The following is a 20,640-nucleotide window of genomic DNA, read 5'->3' on the forward strand; positions in this document are numbered from 1 at the left end:
AGAAAGGCCCACCCACACCAGATCAACTATTGTGGGACATTAAAGAGGACAAAAGACTTTGTTAAAGATGTTGTTGCTTTGCTCTCTCCCCATCTCCCCCATGCATGTGAATTCCTCCCATCAGCTCAGCTCACAACTCAGAGGACATGGGAGGAAGGGAATAAAACCTCCTAACAAGAACAAACTGTATCTCTGTGCTGCTTGGACTCTGGGGAGAAAGGTTTTCTAGGCAGGAGCAAGAGAATCCCAGTGCTTAGCCTGCGTTAGCCCGAAAGGACATATGGAGCTTGCTTATTACAGAGGCTTCTATTACGTCTGAAACTTAACATTGTAACTCATTTGTGTGTGTATTTTACCTGCCTCAACCTTATAAATAACTGTCTTGTTTCCTTTTCCTATTAATAAATCTGTATATAGTTTATTATATGATTGTCTACAAGTGTTGTCTTTGCTGTAAGATGGTGCAACTGACCTGGAATATATGACTGGTCCTTCGGAACTGGTAGTAACCTGAATGTTGCTATAATTCTTGGTGTAAGAGACCATGATAAAACCTGAAATCCATTCAAACTATACAAACTGTAAAGCACTAATATTTTATTTGGGAAGCTCTTCACATTTGAAATCCATACACACGAGCATCATTGTTGCTTTAGTCACATGGTTTACTTTTTCACCTGAAATCCTTAATGAAAATGTCACTAAGCAGTACATTATACAGTTGTGTGTAGACTATTTTGCATATTAAGTAAATGCTCTTTCAGCTCCAGGGTTGCTGGATGACTGTAATTATATTTGAGCTAACTATGAATAATCTGTTTTATTATTAATAGACTTTTGATGGATGAGGACCCGCGGGCCTCCTCCCTTGGTTTCCTGACCTTCCTTTGCAGGCACGTGCATATTGACTGCTAGGAGAGCTAGTTTGTATCTTCTGGCTCATGAAACAGGAGGAAAAAACCTGCAGCTTTTACACTGTACTGTGCATGTGTTTAAAAGTTCTCTCACTCTTTTTTAAAAATTATTTCCCTATACCTGCTCACCTGCTGTTCTTCTCCATTTTCACCAGAATCTGAAAAGCAAATGCTTAGAGGATACAATTTAGAAAAGCTTTGTTAGGATGATAGTTGGAGGTGACTGATGCAAGGAAAGCTTGCATATATAAGAATCTAGTTCCAGATTTTCAAGAGTGGCTAGTGATATCGAGCACTTCTGGTTTTGGGCGCCCCAACTTGAGACACCAAATTTTCAGAAAGTGTTCAGCAGCCTCTGAAAGTCAGGTCCCTTCAATGCAACTCAAGTTGGGCACCCAAATTCACTAGCCACTTTTTAAAGTGTTGCCCTGTGTGACATGCCCACCCAAGAGCACATAGTCAGTCAGTGGCACAGCTAGGGCAGGAGCCCAGGTCTCCTGCTTCTCTCTGGTTGGTAGATCAGACTCCCATTTAGGCACCAGCATGAAATCACTCACTCTTCCATGCTACTGACGGCATCCACCACCTCATTGTTCACAGATGCATGATTTTTCACTGGTGCAGCTGCAGCATCTCCACATATTTGCTATGCAGGTGGGGTAGTGTTAGCTATTTGTCTTCAAAATGTCATGGCTACTTCCTTTCCAAGCACTGCAGTAGAGCTCTTAAATCTTGCTATAATGAAGTGGTAAACGCTACTGTCAAACTTCATGAATATTCACATTAGAATAATTCAACTAAATCCCAAGGCACCAGGGAGCCAATTGAAAATACATATGCACAGTAGTCTGTTTAGATGATGGATCTGAACAATACTTCAACCTTCAAATGGCTCAACATGACATGCAAATAATTGCCTGTGATTGCAACATGAACCAAAGGTTTAGTTATTGATTCTTCAGCTTGGCTGTTATTGCCAGTTAAGTATTACAGGAAGCTGTCACAACAGATTTCTTGGTGGATGAGGGAGAGGAACATTAACGCACTTTCAATATCTTGTAATAAAAATACTGAACCGGGACAGCTTGCAGACTAAGTACATTTTGCATTGTCATTGAATAGTTGAAATGGGTTTAAAACAATTAATTACTTCTTTAATCAGATTTGCTTAAATATGTTTTTCTATCAGTACAGATTGTTCTTGATTTAATCAGTCAATAAATCATACTTTGCCATAGTCAGTGGATTAGGATGTGATCAATCCACAGTGAAGTAAATGGAAACATACCCATTCGAAAAGAATACTCATTAGGGTTTGTTTTTTTAACTTCAGAATAAAAACCTGTCTCTCCATTATGGCTGCTATGGTAAAAATAAAATTAAACCCATAATATAGAAAGAACATATAATCGGTGAATATGCAAATAGCATCCTGGAAAATATCTATATTTAAAAACAAGGCACATACACATCTCCCTGTGTATTATTCATGCAAATTAATTCAGTGGATAATGCAATGTACATTGCAGCACATATCTTAATTTAGGGCAGAATTATTCCACTATCATCTGTTTTCTCTCTTCCCTGTCTCCTAAAAACTTGTATTTTTATTTTACACTTCATATACGAAGACAGGATCCATTCGGAAAATTAGAACAACCTCATCATCACCTATGTTGTCCTCTTCTGTTGGGCCTTAATTTGTCAAAACACATAAACACATTCTTAAGTCCCATTGGAGTCAACAGGGATGAAGAGTAAAATTTTCAAAAGCATCTGAGAGCCTAAGTCCCATTGTCTTGCCATGAGATTTAAGTGCCTTTGAATGTTTTATTCAAATGAAGTTAAATATGTGCCTACAGTTAGGCATATGCTTATTGCTTTGTTGAATCGGGGCTTTAAGAAATGACTATGAGGCTGATGTATCAGTATTCTCATTGACTACTCTGGGCTTTACATCAGGCCCCAGGTCGCTCTGTATCTCCTTACATTACTGCATCTCAAGCTGGTGAGCTTCTCCATCATACCCTTGTAGGCCTAGAAATAAGAGAAGGAAATAAAAAGGGAGGAAGTGCTCATAGAACCAGCAGAGAGATGTGCTGCTAGCAACAAAAGCTCAATTGCAGCCAGTTAGTCTCTGTAGGCCAAATCCCACTTGTCTTACTGATGGGAGTAGCTCCAATGAAATCAGCGAGATGTAGACATGTGAGGCAAGCACCTTCCCTGTCTTGACCCAAACTGAGCCTGTAAAATAGGTTTCTCAATAGAAATGTTCTCTGTAAATGTGAATATCCCTAGAAGACATGAAGCTGTAGTGGGGTTATGATGCATCCTATAAAAATTACTGTTGCAAGCGGTAGTGTTTATAAGCATTACTGGGATTGCTCATATCCAGAACTGTTATGCTCTGGTTTTTAAAGAATGTGGTAGATCTTTCACAAGTCACAAATATTATAGATACTTTCCTGTTTATTTACAAAGTTTGCTAACAGTGAAGAAAGATTTTTATTAAACCCAGCAAAAGAAAACGAGAGAGATTCTGTTCCCATCCTAGTCCAAGGACACCAGATGGGTGTGTCGGGGCCATAGAGGAGCCAGGGGAAAATTCTTTTGGTGTGGACACAGAATAGAGTTGCCATAAGCAGACATTGACTGCCTCTCTTGCAAGCCCTGGTGCAAGAGTATACCAGAGCAGGAAGGGGCATCCTGGGGCAGCTGAGATATGCTGGGTGTGGGAGTGAACATCTGCAGAGTGCACACCGGCCAGCAGGGGAAATCTGAGCAGCTCCAGATACACAGCAGCCCATAGGCAGCCTTTAGGATGCTGCCATAAATCAAAGCACCTTCTCAACAGTCTCTGCAGAGGTCCCAACTTTCTTCTAACTGGTCTCCCTCTATTCATCTTAAATTAGCCCAGTCCATCAATTTAACTTAAAACGAGTCAATCAGCCCTTAAACTACAGGACATGCAGTCTCCCTGTCTGTTTCTTGAAGGCACCCTAGAATGGGGCTGTTGCCCCTCTGCTATCCCAGGCCTTTCTGCCTGCTCACTGGCACATTTTGCAGCGCAATTCAGACCTGTGAGAGGTTGTGTCACCACCTGCCCTGTAACCCTGGGTGCCTTAAAATGCTCTACTACTGTGGCTCACAGCCCGGACCCCACCAGCTGGCAGACAAGCATGTCATTCCCTGAGTGTGTTTGTTTGCTGTGCAGTCCTGGTTCAGCACTCTGACCCCAGCAGCCTGCCTACAACACAAAGGCCCCACCCTGGTCTCCACCAGCCTTGGTTACTACTTGTAGGGTGACTACAATACATCCCCAATTCCAAATTTTCACAGAACCGTCTGCCCCGATGTGTCCAGACCTTTCCTGGAACTCTCAGGTAATTAATTCTGGTTCCTTTAAAGAGACAGAAGCACAGATTATTACTTTAACTGGAAGTAACAATCTCTTCAGTTCCAACACACCACTGGGTAGGTTTAGATTAAAAATAAAACAAGTTTGTTAACCAAAAAGAGAGAGGTTTTAGATAAGTTCAAGTACAAAAGATAAAGAAAAATGGTTACAAACAAATAAAGTAAAATACACTTTCTATGGTCTAAGTCAACAACCTACAACCTTGGTTTAAGGTAGATTTCTTAGCAATCTTTTTCATTACATCTGTAGCTGACTAGCTGTGATTCAGGGCCTTCTTCCACAAAAGTACAAGGTGCTGGTTTCCCTAGTCTTCCTTGGTGAAAGATCTTTGCCTAAGCCAGTTTTTCACTTATATTCAGTCCCCCGAGACTTCAACTCCTTTGGTTAAAGGACCCATCTTAGCCTGCAAGAGCTCTGGCCCCTTTTGTCTGCCCAGTGATGGATGCCAAGATAGCTTCCTCTTCCTCCTTATATCTTCCCAAACTCACTATTTTGTCCCCAGACTCAGGATGCCCTCATGCTGTTCTTTCTTTCCTGTGGACTTCCCATCGCCGCACTGATTCATATGTAAATGAGGCTTTCTTTCGTTTTGATCACACCTTGCTTAATTTCATTGGAGACAGATAACTGCCTTCCCTCCTGTCTGAGAAAAAACTGGTTTCTCCCTTTGTTTGGTCAAAGACTATACAGTATAACATAATTAAGTATTCATAATTCCTCATATAGTGTTAATAAATACATTTTACAATTATATTAATCACCAGTACGTCCTTAGCTTTTATAAGAGACAACACTCGATGATGCACTTTTATAATACGGTAATATTGTATATAATGAGTTGATTCAATTGCTTATCAATTGAGGTTCAGACCCTGCAAGGGGTTGTTGCCCCCATTCACGAGGTTGATGGCTTAGTTTACCTTTTATGTAAATGTACCTTCATTGTTTCTGCCCAATGATCAGGTTGCTCAGACAAACAAATACACATTCCTTTGTCCCAGGCAAACTTTGGTTATGCATTGCTTGCCAAACACTTTATAAGAAAACATAATTTAGCATGTTATTCAAAACTCTTATACACACCCCATACTTACATCACACAAGAATATTAATGATCAGTGAATTATTTGTTTTCCAATGATATCTTATATGACAGTTTTTAGATACAGAGTATGATAACAGTGCGTTAGGTGTAATGAGCACGTCAGGCCTGACAATAATTGCTGACACAGAGTTGTGAACCACAAATGGGCCTCTGTGTCACATTCATCTCTCTCTTTCTCCTTCCTTTATAGCTGGGTTTGTTTTCCTTACTGGTCCCAGCTGTGGGTGCATGTTTCCTTGACTGGCAGTTCTAGCAGCTGTGCTGGAGTGTGGTGAGCCTGGTTGCCTGTAAGGGGGGGAAGACTCTCATCTTCCTTCTGCCTGAGCTCAGTAAGGGATTTGTAAATCCCATTGCTCCCCCACCTCCAGGCTGCTTTACTTTTGGCTCCCAGAGTAGCCCAGAAGCCACAGATGCCCTTGTAAGAAATTGATGTGTCACGCCTCTGAGCGATGTAGCTTACATCGACCTAACGCGGTGTCTACACCATGCTGTGTTGGTGGGAGACGCTCTCCTGATGACTTACCTTCCACCTCTCGGGGCGGTGAAGTACTGCTCTCCCATCGACTCATTGCATCTTCACCAGACCAGCTAAATCGACGCCGCTGTATCGATCGCAGCAGCACTGATTTAGTGTGCCATATAGACAAGCCCATACCGCTTGCACATTACAGCAGCTTCTATTACTTTTTGAAACCTAAGACTGCAACTCATTTGTGTGTGTGTTAACCTGCTTTAACCTTGTAAATAACTCTCATTTCTTTTCCTTAATTAATGAATCTTTATTAAATTTGTTATAGGACTGGCTACAAGCATTATCTTTGGTTTGAGATCAGAGGTGCAACTGACCTAAGGTAAGTAACCAGTCCTTTGCGACTGGGAGTAAACTGAATATTGATGTGATTTTTGGTGTAAGGGGCTATCTATCACAAAGGGAAGCATGCCTGAGCGGCAAGAGAGGCTGGAGTGCCCAAGGGGACTATCTGTGACTCCATGTTAAGGCTGGTGTAGCGCCTGAGGAGTTCACCCTTGGTTGGTGAAATCTAAGTATAGAACTCACGACCAGTTTGGGGTTTGTGTCCTGCTTCTTAACAGTTTGCCCTGAGGTTGACATGCATGTTCATGAGCCACTCTAGGAAATCTGACCTCCACTAACCCTGTCTCAGGTCCTCTGGCTTCCATAAATTCCCACCGATGACTATGTTGCCATTCTACAGTGCAATCTCCATCCATCCCATAAGGAGCAGTCAGAAATCACTCGGCTATTAAATGTACAGCTCCCATGGACTTCCTATGGACTTCAGTGTGTGCCACCAGTACTCAGCACCTCAGAAATTCAGGCCATTTATTTATCTCTTCAAATTTAGGCTACTCCATTTTGAAAATGTGGGTCCCTTTCAAAGTACCAGTTCCCTGATGCCCCCATTCTGAAAGGTATTTAAATACCATGCTGAATCAGGATGTAATATCGGAAATACAGGAGACTTAGGAATGAAAGGAGTACACACCAAACATTAACAAATAAGGAGCTGGGCTAATCCAAATGAAATAATATCCCACAATAATACCTGTCACAAAAAGAATGAAAACTTTCAGGACAGGGATGGTAGGGTTGTCATCAACTATTTCAGACATTTCTTTCACCTGTTTTTAGTCCTACAGAATGACGCAACTCATTGAATCTAAATTGACTAGCGTAGTGAAGCAAAGATGCTGAGAAAGAATTATCTTGAGCATGTTGCAACTTGAAAGTGATACTTTTTCCTTACTTGTTTTCTTTTGTGTATGTGAATAGATTCAGATCATCAAGGTTAGAATGTTGTGTTTAAATACATTATTCACTAATATTGTGCTGTAGGGCAGAATTTTTCCTTTTAACCCCCCTTCAACCAGATATACTCAGACTGATTTTTAAGAAGTTTACATGTGGTGATAATAATCAGCTGATAATTCCATGCTAATTTCCCTGAGAAAACAGACCAGCTGCCTACAATACATTGAACACCTCTTGATATTCTATTTTGTTTTGAACTTATGCTAGTCTTGCAAATATTTATGGCAAACTGCCTTCCTGGACCAATCTATCATTTTTAAGAGAGGACCAAATGAAATGATTAATCAAAGGACTTGCCAGTTATTGTCTGCTCCTGTTAGCTTCAATTCATACATCATCAGAGGAAAAAACCCTATCAGTAACCATAGGATGTTATCTCTTTAGAAACAATATTTTCTTCAGCTCAATAATTCACATGTTTTATCTGATGACAGTACCCAGCATTAAAATACTGGCTTTCCTAACATTTCTGTATCAAATGAAACTAAACTGAAAAGTTCTAGGCTGCACGTTCAAAGACCTATAACAGTTTCCCTAATCTAGGCTGAAGTAACTGTTTGCAGCTAGTTTCAACATGGCAATATTGATTTCGACATAGGTGTAAGGTGGCACTGGAACCATTTAATTGAATGTATGTCAGATTTATCCACAAGGCATTGATATAGCTAAACAAAAATGATACAGTCTAAAGAACAAGTACAGTGAAATTCTTCCATGGTGCCTTGGTTTTGTTTTTCTGAATAATAATTTTGCTAAAGGCAGAGGTTCACTAGTGGCTTGATCTAAATCCCGTTGAAGGCTTTGGGTCCAGGTCACAAGAACCACATTATGGCTGGCACTGCTTGGCTCCTTTGTAGCCTCTGCAGAGAAACCAAGATCGGACTAAATTCACAGACGAATCCAAACCTCTGTCTTCTGTGCAGCATTCCTATTTTTGGTTTCTTTTTTTCAGCTGTTTCATTGCTTCAAGTCAGAAACATCTATCTTATTTCTGACGCAGCTGGAGCAGGTAAAGAAATGAAAGAGTGATTGAGCTCCTTCCCATGCAGCCACTCTGTTCCTGACTTCCCTCCTCAATATGGTTCAGTTCTAGAATCTCCATGGTTTGCAGCAAGAACTTGAAATTTGGTACAAAAATAATCCTAAAGTTAGAGAGGAACACATGGCTGTCTCTGTGAAAATCCAGCCAGATTTGGCCAAGTTTATAAATCACAGAAAATTGCCACTTGCTTAAGTATAGCCATCACCATTTGCTCAAGAAACTCCCTGAAAAAGCACAGGAACAAATCTGCACAGACAGACCCCTAGAACCTTGACCAGGGGTATTCTATCTGCTACCCAAGATCCATAAACCTGGAAATCCTGGACGCCCTATCATCTCAGGCATTGGCACCCTAACAGCAGGATTGTCTGGCTATGTAAAATCTCTCCTCAGACCCTACACTACCAGTACTCCCAGCTATCTTCGAGACACCACTGACTTCCTGAGGAAACTACAATCCATTGGTGATCTTCCAGAAAACACCATCCTGGCCACTATGGATGTAGAAACCCTCTATACCAACATTACACACAAAGATGAACTGCAAGCCGTCAGGAACAGTATCCCCGATAATGTCACGGCAAACCCGGTGGCTGAACTTTGTGACTTTGTCCTCACCCACAACTATTTCACATTTGGGGACAATGTATACCTTCAAGTCAGTGGCACTGCTGTGGGTACCCACATGGCCCCACAGTATGTAAACATTTTTATGGCTGACTTAAAACAACACTTCCTCAGCTTTCATTCCCTTAATGCCCCTACTCTACTTATGCTAAATTGATGACATCTTCATCATCGGGACCCATGGAAAAGAAGCCCTTGAGGAATTCCACCATGATTTCAACAATTTCCATCCCACCATCAACCTCAGCCTGGACCAGTCCACACAAGAGATCCACTTCCTGGACACTACGGTGCTAATAAGCAATGGTCACATAAAGACTACCCTATACCGGAAACCTACTGACCGCTATGCCTACCTACATGCCTCCAGCTTTCATCCAGACCACACCACACGATCCATTGTCTACAGCCATGCTCTACGATACAACCACATTTGCTCCAATCCCTCAGACAGAGACAAACACCTACAAGATCTCTATCAAGCGTTCTTAAAACAACAATACCCACCTGCTGAAGTGAAGAAACAGATTGACAGAGCCAGAAGAATACCCAAAAGACACCTACTCCATGACAGACCCAACAAAGAAAGTAACAGAACGCCATTAGCCGTCACCTTCAGACCCCAACTAAAACTTCTCCAGCACATCATCAAGGATCTACAACCTATCCAGAAGGACAATCCCTCACTCTCACAGATCTTGGGAGACAGGCCAGCCCTCACCTACAGTCAGCCCCCCAACCTGAAGCAAGTATTCACCAGCAATCACACACCACACAACAAAAACACTAGCCCAGGAACCTATCCTTGCAACAAAGCCCGATGCCAACTCTGTCCACATATCTATTCAAGGGACACCATCATAGGACCTAATCATATCAGCCACACCATAAGAGGCTCGGTCACCTGCACATCTACCAATGTGATATGTGCCAACAATGCCCCTCTGCCATGTACATTGGCCAAACCGGACAATCTCTACGCAAAAGAATAAATGGACACGAATCACATGTCAAGAATTATAACATTCAAAAACCAGTTGGAGAACACTTCAACCTCCTTGGTCACTCAATTTCAGACCTAAAAGTTGCAATTCTCCAACAAAAAAACTTCAAAAACAGACTCCAATGAGAAACTGCAGAATTGGAATTAATTTGCAAACCGGACGCCATTAAATGAGGCTTGAATAAAGACTGGGAGTGGATGGGTCATTACACAAAGTAATAACTATTTTCCCCATGTTATATTTTCCCCTACTGTTACTCATACCTTCTTGTCAACTGTTTGAAATGGGCCATCCTGATTATCACTACAAAAGGGTTTTTTTCTCCTGCTGATAATAGTCCACCTTAATTGATTGGTCTTGTTACAGTTGGCATGGCGACACCCATTTTTTCATGTTCTCTCTGTGTATATATATCTTTCTACTGTATTTTCCACTGCATGCATCCAATGAAGTGGTCTTCAGCCCACAAAAGCTTATGCCCAAATACATTTGTTAGTCTCTAAGGTGCCACAAGTACTCCTTGGTTTCTCTGCTGATACAGACTAACACGGCTACCACTCTGAAAACTGTTTTAATGAGATTCCTGCCACCTGAAATGTTGGAAATCTAGCATGATCAGCTGTTCTTGTGAGATTTCCACTATCTAGCTTTAAATCTCATGTAAACAGCTATTCTCCAGAGTTCCAGCAATATCTATTTGAGAACAGCAAAACACATCACTTCTGTTTTTCTATTCTGTTTGGAACCAAAATCGTATAGGAGCATTTGGATCTTGGAATTTGATTTCTTTCCCCATCCGCCCTAAAATTCAAAGAGAGTTGGCTACAAGGTTCAGATTTTGGCTAATCTAACACTGTACAATCTGGGGGTTTGCCTTGTTCCTTTGATCCAGAATAATAAATTGGCCCATGTTCATGTTCATTCAAAACTGGGCCTAGATTTGCAACTTTTGATACACTTACAATGAAGCCTGAAAACAGTGATGTTGTTCTGCATTTCATTACAACCATTTCACAGTGCTCTAATGTAGAGTCATCCAGAAACCGAATGGCTAGGTCCTGAATAAAGGTTATGATGAAGCAAATTATGTGACAAGCTCTATTACCTCTGGCAATTTGTGTTTCTGCTTGCATTCAAATGCTAAGGAGCAAGTAGTGAGTGACAGAGTAAGAACATGTGGTTTCTAAAAGGAATGTTGTAGTTACATGGTACTGCACCTTGCCAACATGGCATTCTTATAACATTATCCCTTACAATTACTAGGGCAGCTGAATAAATAATATGGATATTCTATATAAAAACTTGCTTCAATGAAACTATAAATTCTGCAGAAATTACGGTACCCGTTTTCCAGGGGTTTGGAATAGGTTTCCTGAGCCTTTCAGTCAGCTTGTCTGTTTCAGAGAACTATTCTGGTGAAACTAATGGATGTTGGTGACAAAGTTTTCTCTATAGTTGGCCTGGAATTGCTCCCTAAGGAAACACAATTAAGGAACAACCTGGCTATTTTCAGCTGCGAGATGTTCCTCTTTTCTCAGAGCTTCTCAATAGGTTAAATCCTGGTTTTCTAATTATCTGGGTCGAATCAACATCTTGTGTCAGATCATCAGCTTCTGGGAATTGGTGAAGAACGATTGAAGTCAATGAAGCAAAGGTTTTCTACCTTATCAGTGTCAGCAGAAGTTGAACCAAGTTTTATAGCACAGGAAATTATTGATCTTTTTTTTTTTAAACAAAGATGAAAGATGCCACTTTTATATCAGTTGAGGATATCTCTGTTGTTTAGAGCCAGAGAGTTTAAGGCCAGAAAGGACCACCAGATCATCTAGTCTGGTCTCCTGTATAGCACAGACCACGAACACCACCCAGAACCTGCACATTAAACCCATCAATGGAAGTGAGACCCAGTATTATAGCCCACAGGAGACTAGAATATTATATGCCATAGGCAGAGAATAGGAAGGACCAAGGCACACCAGTGCCTAAGGCCCCTGTAATGGCAGGGAAATGATTAAAGGAGATATACTCAGATAATCCGAGCAAGTGACCTGCACTCACACACTGCAGAGGAAGGCAAAAAGCCACAAAGGTCATTGCCAGTCTGACCCAGGGGAAAATTCCTTCCTGATCCCACATGCGATGAACAATTTGCAATAAAGTTCCATCTTTTCTCCATGTTTCCTGCCACTGTGGAGGTAATTGGGAACATACTGAGATGCTTGACAGCCAGGTATCACACAAGCTTTATCTGTATGTTTCATCTGCAAAATTGGACTGGAAATCTAGTGATGACTTCCAACACTTCCTGTTTCTGATTGGGGTGGATTCCTCAAGGACAGCTCTTCTCATGGTGTTTTGACACATTCACTTCCTGGTCAGGTGAAAACGAGATTATGAGGAATGAATAATAAATAATAATAAAAAAAAGCAACTTGAACATTTTCAAATCTGCTCAAAGAGTTTAATTCTGATTCACTTGGGTCAGTTCTTGTTTTAACCCCATAAGTTTGTCCCCCAGTTAATGATTTGTGTTTGACAACAACTAGAGTCACACAGACCATGATTTTGAGTAGTGCTGAGCACTTGCAACTCTCATTTATTTCCATGGAGATGAAAGCTCTCAGCACTTCTTAGGTTCAGGCCAATATGTTGTCACAATTAAAGAAGACCAATAAACTGAAGAATCTTCATTTACTTCCAGCTCTCAAGATATTCTGTGTAGCTTTTATTTCCAGATGGTTTTTGGTTGAAGGTACTATTATGTATACAGAAAATAGACAAAGTATACATTACTAACAGATAGTGGCACGTGATTATCAGTGTAGTGAACTCATTATGACCATCATCCAAAGCCCACTGGCATTGATAGAAAGACTCCCATTAACTTTAATGGGACTCAGATCATTATTGCGGTTTTCAAAAAGCTGGAAACAAAGTTAACACTAAAAGAATGTTTAAAATGCAGTCCCCACACTTACAGGAGAACTAGTTTATTCAGAACATAAACCTTTCTTGCCAGGGTGACACTGGATGCTAATATATGATAGCACATAAAGGTATACAAGCATCATATATCCTACTTCTTTAGTCCATATCTGGAGTAATTACCAACTCTGTAGCATGTGTAATTTGATTTAGGGCTACTGTGTTATTACATCTTTGTCTGCACAGTTTGGAAAAGGACACAACCCTCTTCCCCCAGAATAAAAGTCCTATTTGTAATTTGAGTGAATGTGGGCCATCATGAACTGTCAAGGTCAGGCTCTCTCTGCCTCTTTCATGCTGCCTCATTAAGACGAGTATTGCCAATGTAGTAAAATGAGATCAAAATGCAACATAGGTGGGAGAAAAGGACGGTGGGACTGAGAACTGAGTGCCCGGGAAAAGCCTTCAGTGCAGCAAGTCTCATGATTCATCAGCCTTTACAGCAATGGCATTTTCTGGATAGTCAGCCAAAGAATGTTCAGAAGGTCCTCTGTGTCTGTCTGCAGATACCAAAGGATTACAGTCAGGGGTCAAATTAAAGAATTAATGGCATGAAAGCCCTCAGTTACTTGTGGATATATGAGCACAGCTGTTTGCTCTTTAGCCCATTGTGCTACTCTCGCCCCTTGTCCTCATAAGACACCCCTTTGAACATAGCAGGAAGGGTTCAAGCAGACTCATTGAGCTCCCAGAATACAAATGCCATTGGAAACGGTGCAGTGCTCAACTTTATTTGACTTATAAGGGTTCATAGCTAAGTCAAGAAATGTTGAAAATTATCTCTTCGTTTTCTGACTGTGTGAGTTTTTGAATGTCAAATAAAGAGGAGCGCTGTACCATGGACAATATATAGAATGTGGTGAAATGACCTAGGAGAGGCACGGATTCTTATGGTTTGTATTACACTAGTGCCGATATGTCCCATCCAAAATCAGAGCCCCATTGTGCTAGGTATTGCTCAGACATAGACTAAAGGACAGTCCCTCTCTCAAAGAACTGAAGAGCTAATTGGCTTTGACTTTCATCATGAATGATCGGAACAACTCTGCCTAACAATTTTTTTAGCTCTATTTTCTGAAGTTCTCTGATTCTTTAGACTCTAGGACACTCCCCAAACTGACATAAATGTTCGTCTTTCTGTCTGCAGCCTCCGATACCTGACAGGTAAACATGGACACCATATGAACCTATATAAGTAACCTGGAGTTCAAATAAATTCTATGTACTATTTAAAAGGCAACTAGGAGATCTGTTGTTATTACTAATCTTTGTTCTATTGAGATGTGTCCAAAGGTATCTGGCACCTATTGCTGTCCCCACCATGTTTGTGGTTAGAAGCTAATTAACATTCTCCGCTAGTCAGATTTAGATCTTTTTTACAGGGTTCTCAAATGTCATTGCACCATGACCCCTTCTGACAACAAAAATTACTACACGACTCCAGGAGGAGGGACCAAAGCCTGAGCCCGTCTGAGCCCCACTACCCCAGGTGGGGGGCCAAAGCTCAAGGCCAAGCCCCACCGCCCCGGGCAAGAGGGCCAAAGCCGAAGCCCAAGGGCTTCAACCCCAGGCAGGGGGCCTGTAACCTGAGCCCTGCCACCCAGGGCTGAAGCCCTCAGGCTTTGGCTCCAGGTGGTGGGGCTCAGTCTTCAACTTCGGCCCCAAGCCTTAGAAAGTCTAAGCCAACCCTGGCGACCCCATTAAAATGGGATCACGACCCACTTTGGAGTTCCAACCCACAGTTGAGAACCACTGCTCTAGTACATCTTGAACCTTGAGACCATCCACAGTATACCCTATGCACAAAGTATATCTCTTGACTAGATTCTTTGTATCTTATTCTGTCCAACTCAGTCGTTAACAAGGCTTATTAGTTTTGTCTGAACACTTTGAAAGTGCTAGTGTCATGCTGAAGGTGATTTCTGTACTGAGTTCCAACTGAACAGAACTGCTGTGGAAACATCTGTAAGGAGTTAACATGTGTCCTACTCAAAGAAAACATGAAGCTAACGCAGCTCTTGTGCAGGCCAATAAACCCAATAAAAATGCTTTCTCCCCGCCCCCTGAACCATGATATTCAGATACCATTGTGAAGGTGTTGCTGTGCCTTCTATAAAAAAAGAGAGAGACAGAGGGTTATACAAAACTGAGGTCCAGACCAAAGTATATGGTAAATGTTACCATCATCAATGAGGATTAATTTAATCACTGATTCACAACGAAAAGAAAAATCAGGAAAATCTTGTATCACAGAAGCCCTGGCCTCTTCTGTCATGTTACCCAACAATACAGAAGGTAATAGCTCTCTCTCCATGAGCCTGACCCAATAGTCACTGAAGTCAATGGAAAAGCTCTCACTGAGTTCAGTGGACGTTGGATCAGGCCCTATATTTATCAGAATAAATGCTCCCGGGTCCTTCAGAGATAGGTGAGGGACAGATTAATAGATTAGATTAGGGGCAAGGCAAATGCTATCTGAATTCTCTCTCTGGTGAGTTGTTGATAGCTTTGGGATCTGAGCACATTTTCATTAAGCAGCTCACTACCAGGATGGTCAGTCTCTCCTCCTCTTCTCTAGGCCAGGACTCACTTTATACTAATTCCTGCATGGAGAAGATGTTCCTCATTTTTGAAAGAATACTATTCTTTTCTCAGATGGAGATGTTTCAGGTGTCTACACACTGTTATTCGATTGTCAGATGAACATAGGTTCATAGATTTTCAGGCCAGAAGGGACAAGTGTGATCATCTAGTCTGAGCTCATGAATAACACAGGACAAAGAATTTCACTTTGTAATTCCTCCGTCAAGCCCATAATTTGCTACTGTAATCATCTCTCTTTCGTCAGATTTTATTCCCCAATCATTATCTGTCAGTTATTCAGTCAATGCAGGCTAATAAATTGTAGGTCTCCCAATAGTATTTCCAGTGCATAATGAAGAACTGTCATGTGTTGTATTCTTGTCAGACAAAGGGGCAAGGAATTTTGTCTGGCAAACTTATTTTAACAAGGTGATTGTATTTATTAAAATACATTTGCCATGTCAGCGTTTTTGATCATTGATTGCTATAATGATTTCACTAGATTGTGCTTACATATGCGTCAATTTATTTAAAGGGCATATTGGTCTTGTCCTGCCTAGTCTTTTACTAAAGTAAAATTAAATGATTTCTGAATTAAATTATTAATACTCTCCATCTATAAACCATATTGACATTCAGTCGAGACATCTTGCGGGGATTCACTTCGTGAATTTCAATAAACATGTTTTAGAGTAGCAGCCATGTTAGTCTGTATCCGCAAAAAGAAAAGGAGTACTTGTGGCACCTTAGAGACTAACAAATTTATTTGAGCATAAGCTTTCATGAGCTACAGCTCACTTCATCGGATGCATTCAGTGGAAAATACAATGGGGAGATTTATATACACAGAGAACATGAAACAATGGGTGTTACCATACACACTGTAACGAGAGTGATCAGATAAGGTGAGCTATTACCAGCAGGAAAGCCGGGGGGGAAAACCTTTTGTAGTGATAATCAAGGTGGGCCATTTCCAGCAGCTGACAAGAACATCTGAGGAACAGTGTGTGTGTGTGTGGGGGGGGGGGAATAGTTTTACTTTGTGTAATGACCAATCCACTCCCAGTCTTTATTCAAGCCTAAGTTAATTGTATCCAGTTTGCAAATTAATTCCAATTCAGCAGTCTCTTGTTGGAGTCTGGTTTTGAAGTTTTTGTTGTTGAAGAACTTTTAGGTCTGTAATCAAGTGACCAAAGAGATTGAAGTGTTCTCCGACTGGTTTTTGAATGTTATAATTCTTGACGTCTGATTTGTGTCCATTTATTCTTTTACGTAGAGACTGTCCAGTTTGACCAATGTACATGGCAGAGGGGCATTGCTGGCACATGATGACACATATCACATTGGTAGATGTGCAGGTAAATGAGCCTCCTATGGTGTGGCTGATGTGATTAGGCCCTATGATGGTGTTCCCTAAAAAGATATGTGGACACAGTTGGCAACGGGCTTTGTTGAAAGAATAGGTTCCTGGGCTAGTGGTTCTGTTGTGTGGTGTGTGGTTGCTGGTGAGTATTTGCTTCAGGTTGGGGGGCTGTCTGTAAGCAAGGACTGGCCTGTCTCCCAAGATCTGTGAAAGTGATGGGTCGTCCTTCAGGATAGGTTGTAGATCCTTGATGATGCATTGGAGAGGTTTTAGTTGGGGGCTGAAGGTGATGGCTAGTGGTGTTCTGTTATTTTCTTTGTTGGGCCTGTCCTGTAGTAGGTGACTTCTGGGTACTCTTCTGGCTCTGTCAATCTGTTTCTTCACTTCAGCAGGTGGGTATTGTAGTTGTAAGAATGCTTGGTAGAGATCTTGTAGGTGTTTGTCTCTGTCTGAGGGATTGGAGCAAATGCGGTTGTATCGTAGAGCGTGGCTGTAGACAATGGATCGTGTGGTGTGGTCTGGATGAAAGCTGGAGGCATGTAGGTAGGCATAGCGGTCAGTAGGTTTCCGGTATAGGGTGGTGTTTATCGCTTAATAGCACCGTAGTGTCCAGGAAGTGGATCTCTTGTGTGGACTGGTCCAGGCTGAGGTTGATGGTGGGATGGAACTTGTTGAAATCATGGTGGAATTCCTCAAGGGCTTCTTTTCCATGGGTCCAGATGATGAAGATGTCATCAATGTAGCACAAGTAGAGTAGGGGCATTAGGGGACGAGAGCTGAGGAAGCATTGTTCTAAGTCAGCCATAAAAATGTTGGCATACTGTGAGGCCATGCAGGTACCCATAGCAGTGCCGCTGATTTGAAGGTATACATTGTCCCCAAATGTGAAATAGTTATGGGTGAGGACAAAGTCACAAAGTTCAGCCACCGGGTTTGCCGTGACATTATCGGGGATACTGTTCCTGATGGCTTGTAGTCCATCTTTATGTGGAATGTTGGTGTAGAGGGCTTTTACATCCATAGTGGCTAGGATGGTGTTTTCAGGAAGATCACCGAATGATTATAGTTTCCTCAGGAAGTCAGTGGTTTCTCAAATATAGCTGGGAGTGCTAGTAGAGTAGGGCTTGAGGAGAGAGTCTTCATAGCCAGACAATCCTGCTGTCAGGGTGCCAATGCCGGAGATGATGGGGCGTCCAGGATTTCCAGGTATATGGATCTTGGGTAGCAAATAGAATATCCCTGGAACCCCGGCCTGTGTCTGTGCGGATTTGTTCTTGTGCTTTTTCAGGGAGTTTCTTGAGCAAATGGTGTAGTTTCTATTGGTAACCCTGAGTGGGATCAGAGGGTAATGGCTCGTAGAAAGTGGTGTTGGAGAGCTGCCTAGCAGCCTCTTGTTCATATTCCGACCTATTCATGATGACGACAGCACCTCCTTTGTCAGCCTTTTTGATTATGAAGTCAGAGTTGTTTCTGAGGCTGTGGATGGCATTGTGTTCTGCACGGCTGAGGTTATGGGGCAAGTGATGCTTCTTTTTCACAATTTCAGCCCGTGCACGTCGGCAGAAGCACTCTATTTAGAAGTCCAGTCTGTTGTTTTGACCTTCAGGAGGAGTCCACCCAGAATTCTTCTTTTTGTCACGGCAAACCTGGTGGCTGAACTTTGTGACTTTGTCCTCACCCATAACTATTTCACATTTGGGGACAATGTATACCTGCAAATCAGCAGCACTGCTATGGGTACCGAACGGGAGGTACGGGATCTGATCGCTGTATGGGGAGAGGAACCTGTGCTATCAGAACTCCGTTCCAGTTTTCAAAATGCCAAAACATTTGTCAAAATCTCCCAGGTCATGAAGGACAGAGGCCATAACAGGGACCGGAAGCAGTGCTGCGTGAAACTTAAGGAGCTGAGGCAAGTCTACCAGAAAACTAGAGAGGCAAACTGCTGCTCCGGGTCAGAGCCCCAAACATGCCACTTCTATGATGAGCTGCATGCCATTTTAGGGGGTTCAGCCACCACTACCCCAGGCGTGTTGTTTGATTCCTTCAATGGAGATGGAGGCAACACAGAAGCAGGTTTTGGGGATGAGGAAGGTGATGATGATGAAGTTGTAGATAGCTCACAGCAAGCAAGCAGAGAAACCGGTTTTCCCAACAGCCAGGAACTGTTTCTCACCCTGGACCTGGAGCCAGTACCCCCTGAACCCACCCAAGGCTGCCTCCCGGACCCGTCAGGCGGAGAAGGGACCTTTGGTGAGTGTACCTTTTAAAATACTATACATGGTTTAAAAGCAAGCATGTTTAATGATTAATTTGCCCTGGCGTTTGCGGCTCTCCTGTATGTACTCCCAAAGCCTTTGCAAAAGGTTTCTGGGGAAGGCAGCCTTATTCCGTCCACCATGGTAGGACACTTTACCACACCAGGCCAGTAGCACATACTCAGGAAACATTGTAGAACAAAGCATTGCAGTGTATGTTTGCTGGCATTCAAACAACATCCGTTCTTTATCTCTCTGTGTTATCCTCAGGAGAGTGATATCATTCATGTTCACCTGGTTGAAATAGGGTGCTTTTTTTAAGGGGACATTCAGAGGTGCCCGTTCCTGCTGGACTGTTTGCCTGTGGCTGAACAGAAATGTTCCCCGCTGTTAGCCACGGGGAGGGGTGAGGGGCTAGCCATGTGGTGGGGGGAGGCAAAATGCGACCTTGGAACGAAAGCACATGTGCTGTGTATGTAATGTTAACAGCAAGGTTTACCGTGAAAGAGTGTACCCATTGTTCTATAAAATGTGTCTTTTTAAATACCACTGTCCCCTTTTTTTTTCTCCACCAGCTGCATGTGTTTCAAGGATCACAGGATCTTCTCCTTCCCAGAGGCTAGTGAAGATTAGAAGGCAAAAAAAATGCACTCATGATGCAATGTTCTCTGAGCTCATGCTGTCCTCCCACACTGACAGAGCACAGACGAATGCGTGGAGGCAGACAATGTCAGAGTGCAGGAAAGCACAAAATGACTGGGAGGAGAGGTGGTGGGCTGAGGAGAGTAAGTGGCGGGCTGAAGAAAGGGCTGAAGCTCAAGGTGGCGGCAGCGTGATGAGAGGAGGCAGGATTCAATGCTGAGGCTGCTGGAGGATCAAACTAATGCGTTCCAGCGTATGGTTGAGCTCCAGGAAAGGCAGCAGGAGCACAGACTGCCGCTACAGCCCCTGTGTAACCAACTGCCCTCCTCCCCAAGTTCTATAGCCTCCTCACCCAGATGCCCAAGAACACGGTGGGGGGGGGGGAGCCTCCGGCCACCCAGCCACTCCATCTCAGAGGATTGCCCAAGCAATAAAAGGCTGGCATTCAACAAGTTTTAAAGTTTTAAACTTTTAAAGAGCTATGTGTCCTTGTCCTTCCCTCCTCCACCACCCCTCCCGGTGCTTCTCTCCTCCACCACCCCTCCCAGGCTATCTTGGCAGTTATCCCCCTATTTGTGTGATGAATTAATAAAGAATGCATGAATGTGAAGCAACAATGACTTTATTGCCTCTGCAAGTGGTGATCGAAGGGCGGAGGGGAGGGTGCTTAGCTTACAGGGAAGTAGAGTGAACCAAGGGGCGGGGGGTTTCATCAACGAGAAACAAACAGAACTTTCACACCGTAGCCTGGCCAGTTCTGCAAAGAAGGACCTAGGGGTGACAGTGGACGAGAAGCTGGATATGAGTCAACAGTGTGCCCTTGTTGCCAAGAAGGCCAATGGCATTTTGGGGTGTATAAGTAGGGGCA

General features: G+C 42.6%; 1 protein-coding gene across 5 annotated transcripts in view; it reads left to right on the top strand.

Annotated features, from left to right (window-relative positions):
- LOC311516713 (uncharacterized protein) overlaps nt 1-20,344 on the top strand; it is a 131,194-nt gene extending 110,850 nt beyond the window's left edge. For 4 of the 5 annotated variants that reach the window (XR_014710490.1, XM_084621062.1, XM_084621060.1 and 1 more), the window contains 3 exons: nt 6,235-6,288; nt 18,419-19,125; nt 19,706-20,344. Coding sequence is in view for 3 of the 5 variants with exons in the window: in XM_084621062.1 (XP_084477188.1) it covers nt 6,235-6,288; nt 18,419-19,125; nt 19,706-19,992 (1,048 nt within the window). In the remaining 2 variants the exon portion in view is untranslated. The remainder of the gene's footprint in view (nt 1-6,234; nt 6,289-18,418; nt 19,126-19,705) is intronic. The other variant, XR_014710491.1, reaches the window with a different exon arrangement.
- Nucleotides 20,345-20,640: the final 296 nt, after the last annotated feature.

Source organism: Lepidochelys olivacea (genome assembly GCF_965140295.1).
Source record: "Lepidochelys olivacea isolate rLepOli2 genome assembly, chromosome: 2".
In the NCBI taxonomy this organism is placed as follows: domain Eukaryota; kingdom Metazoa; phylum Chordata; order Testudines; family Cheloniidae; genus Lepidochelys; species Lepidochelys olivacea.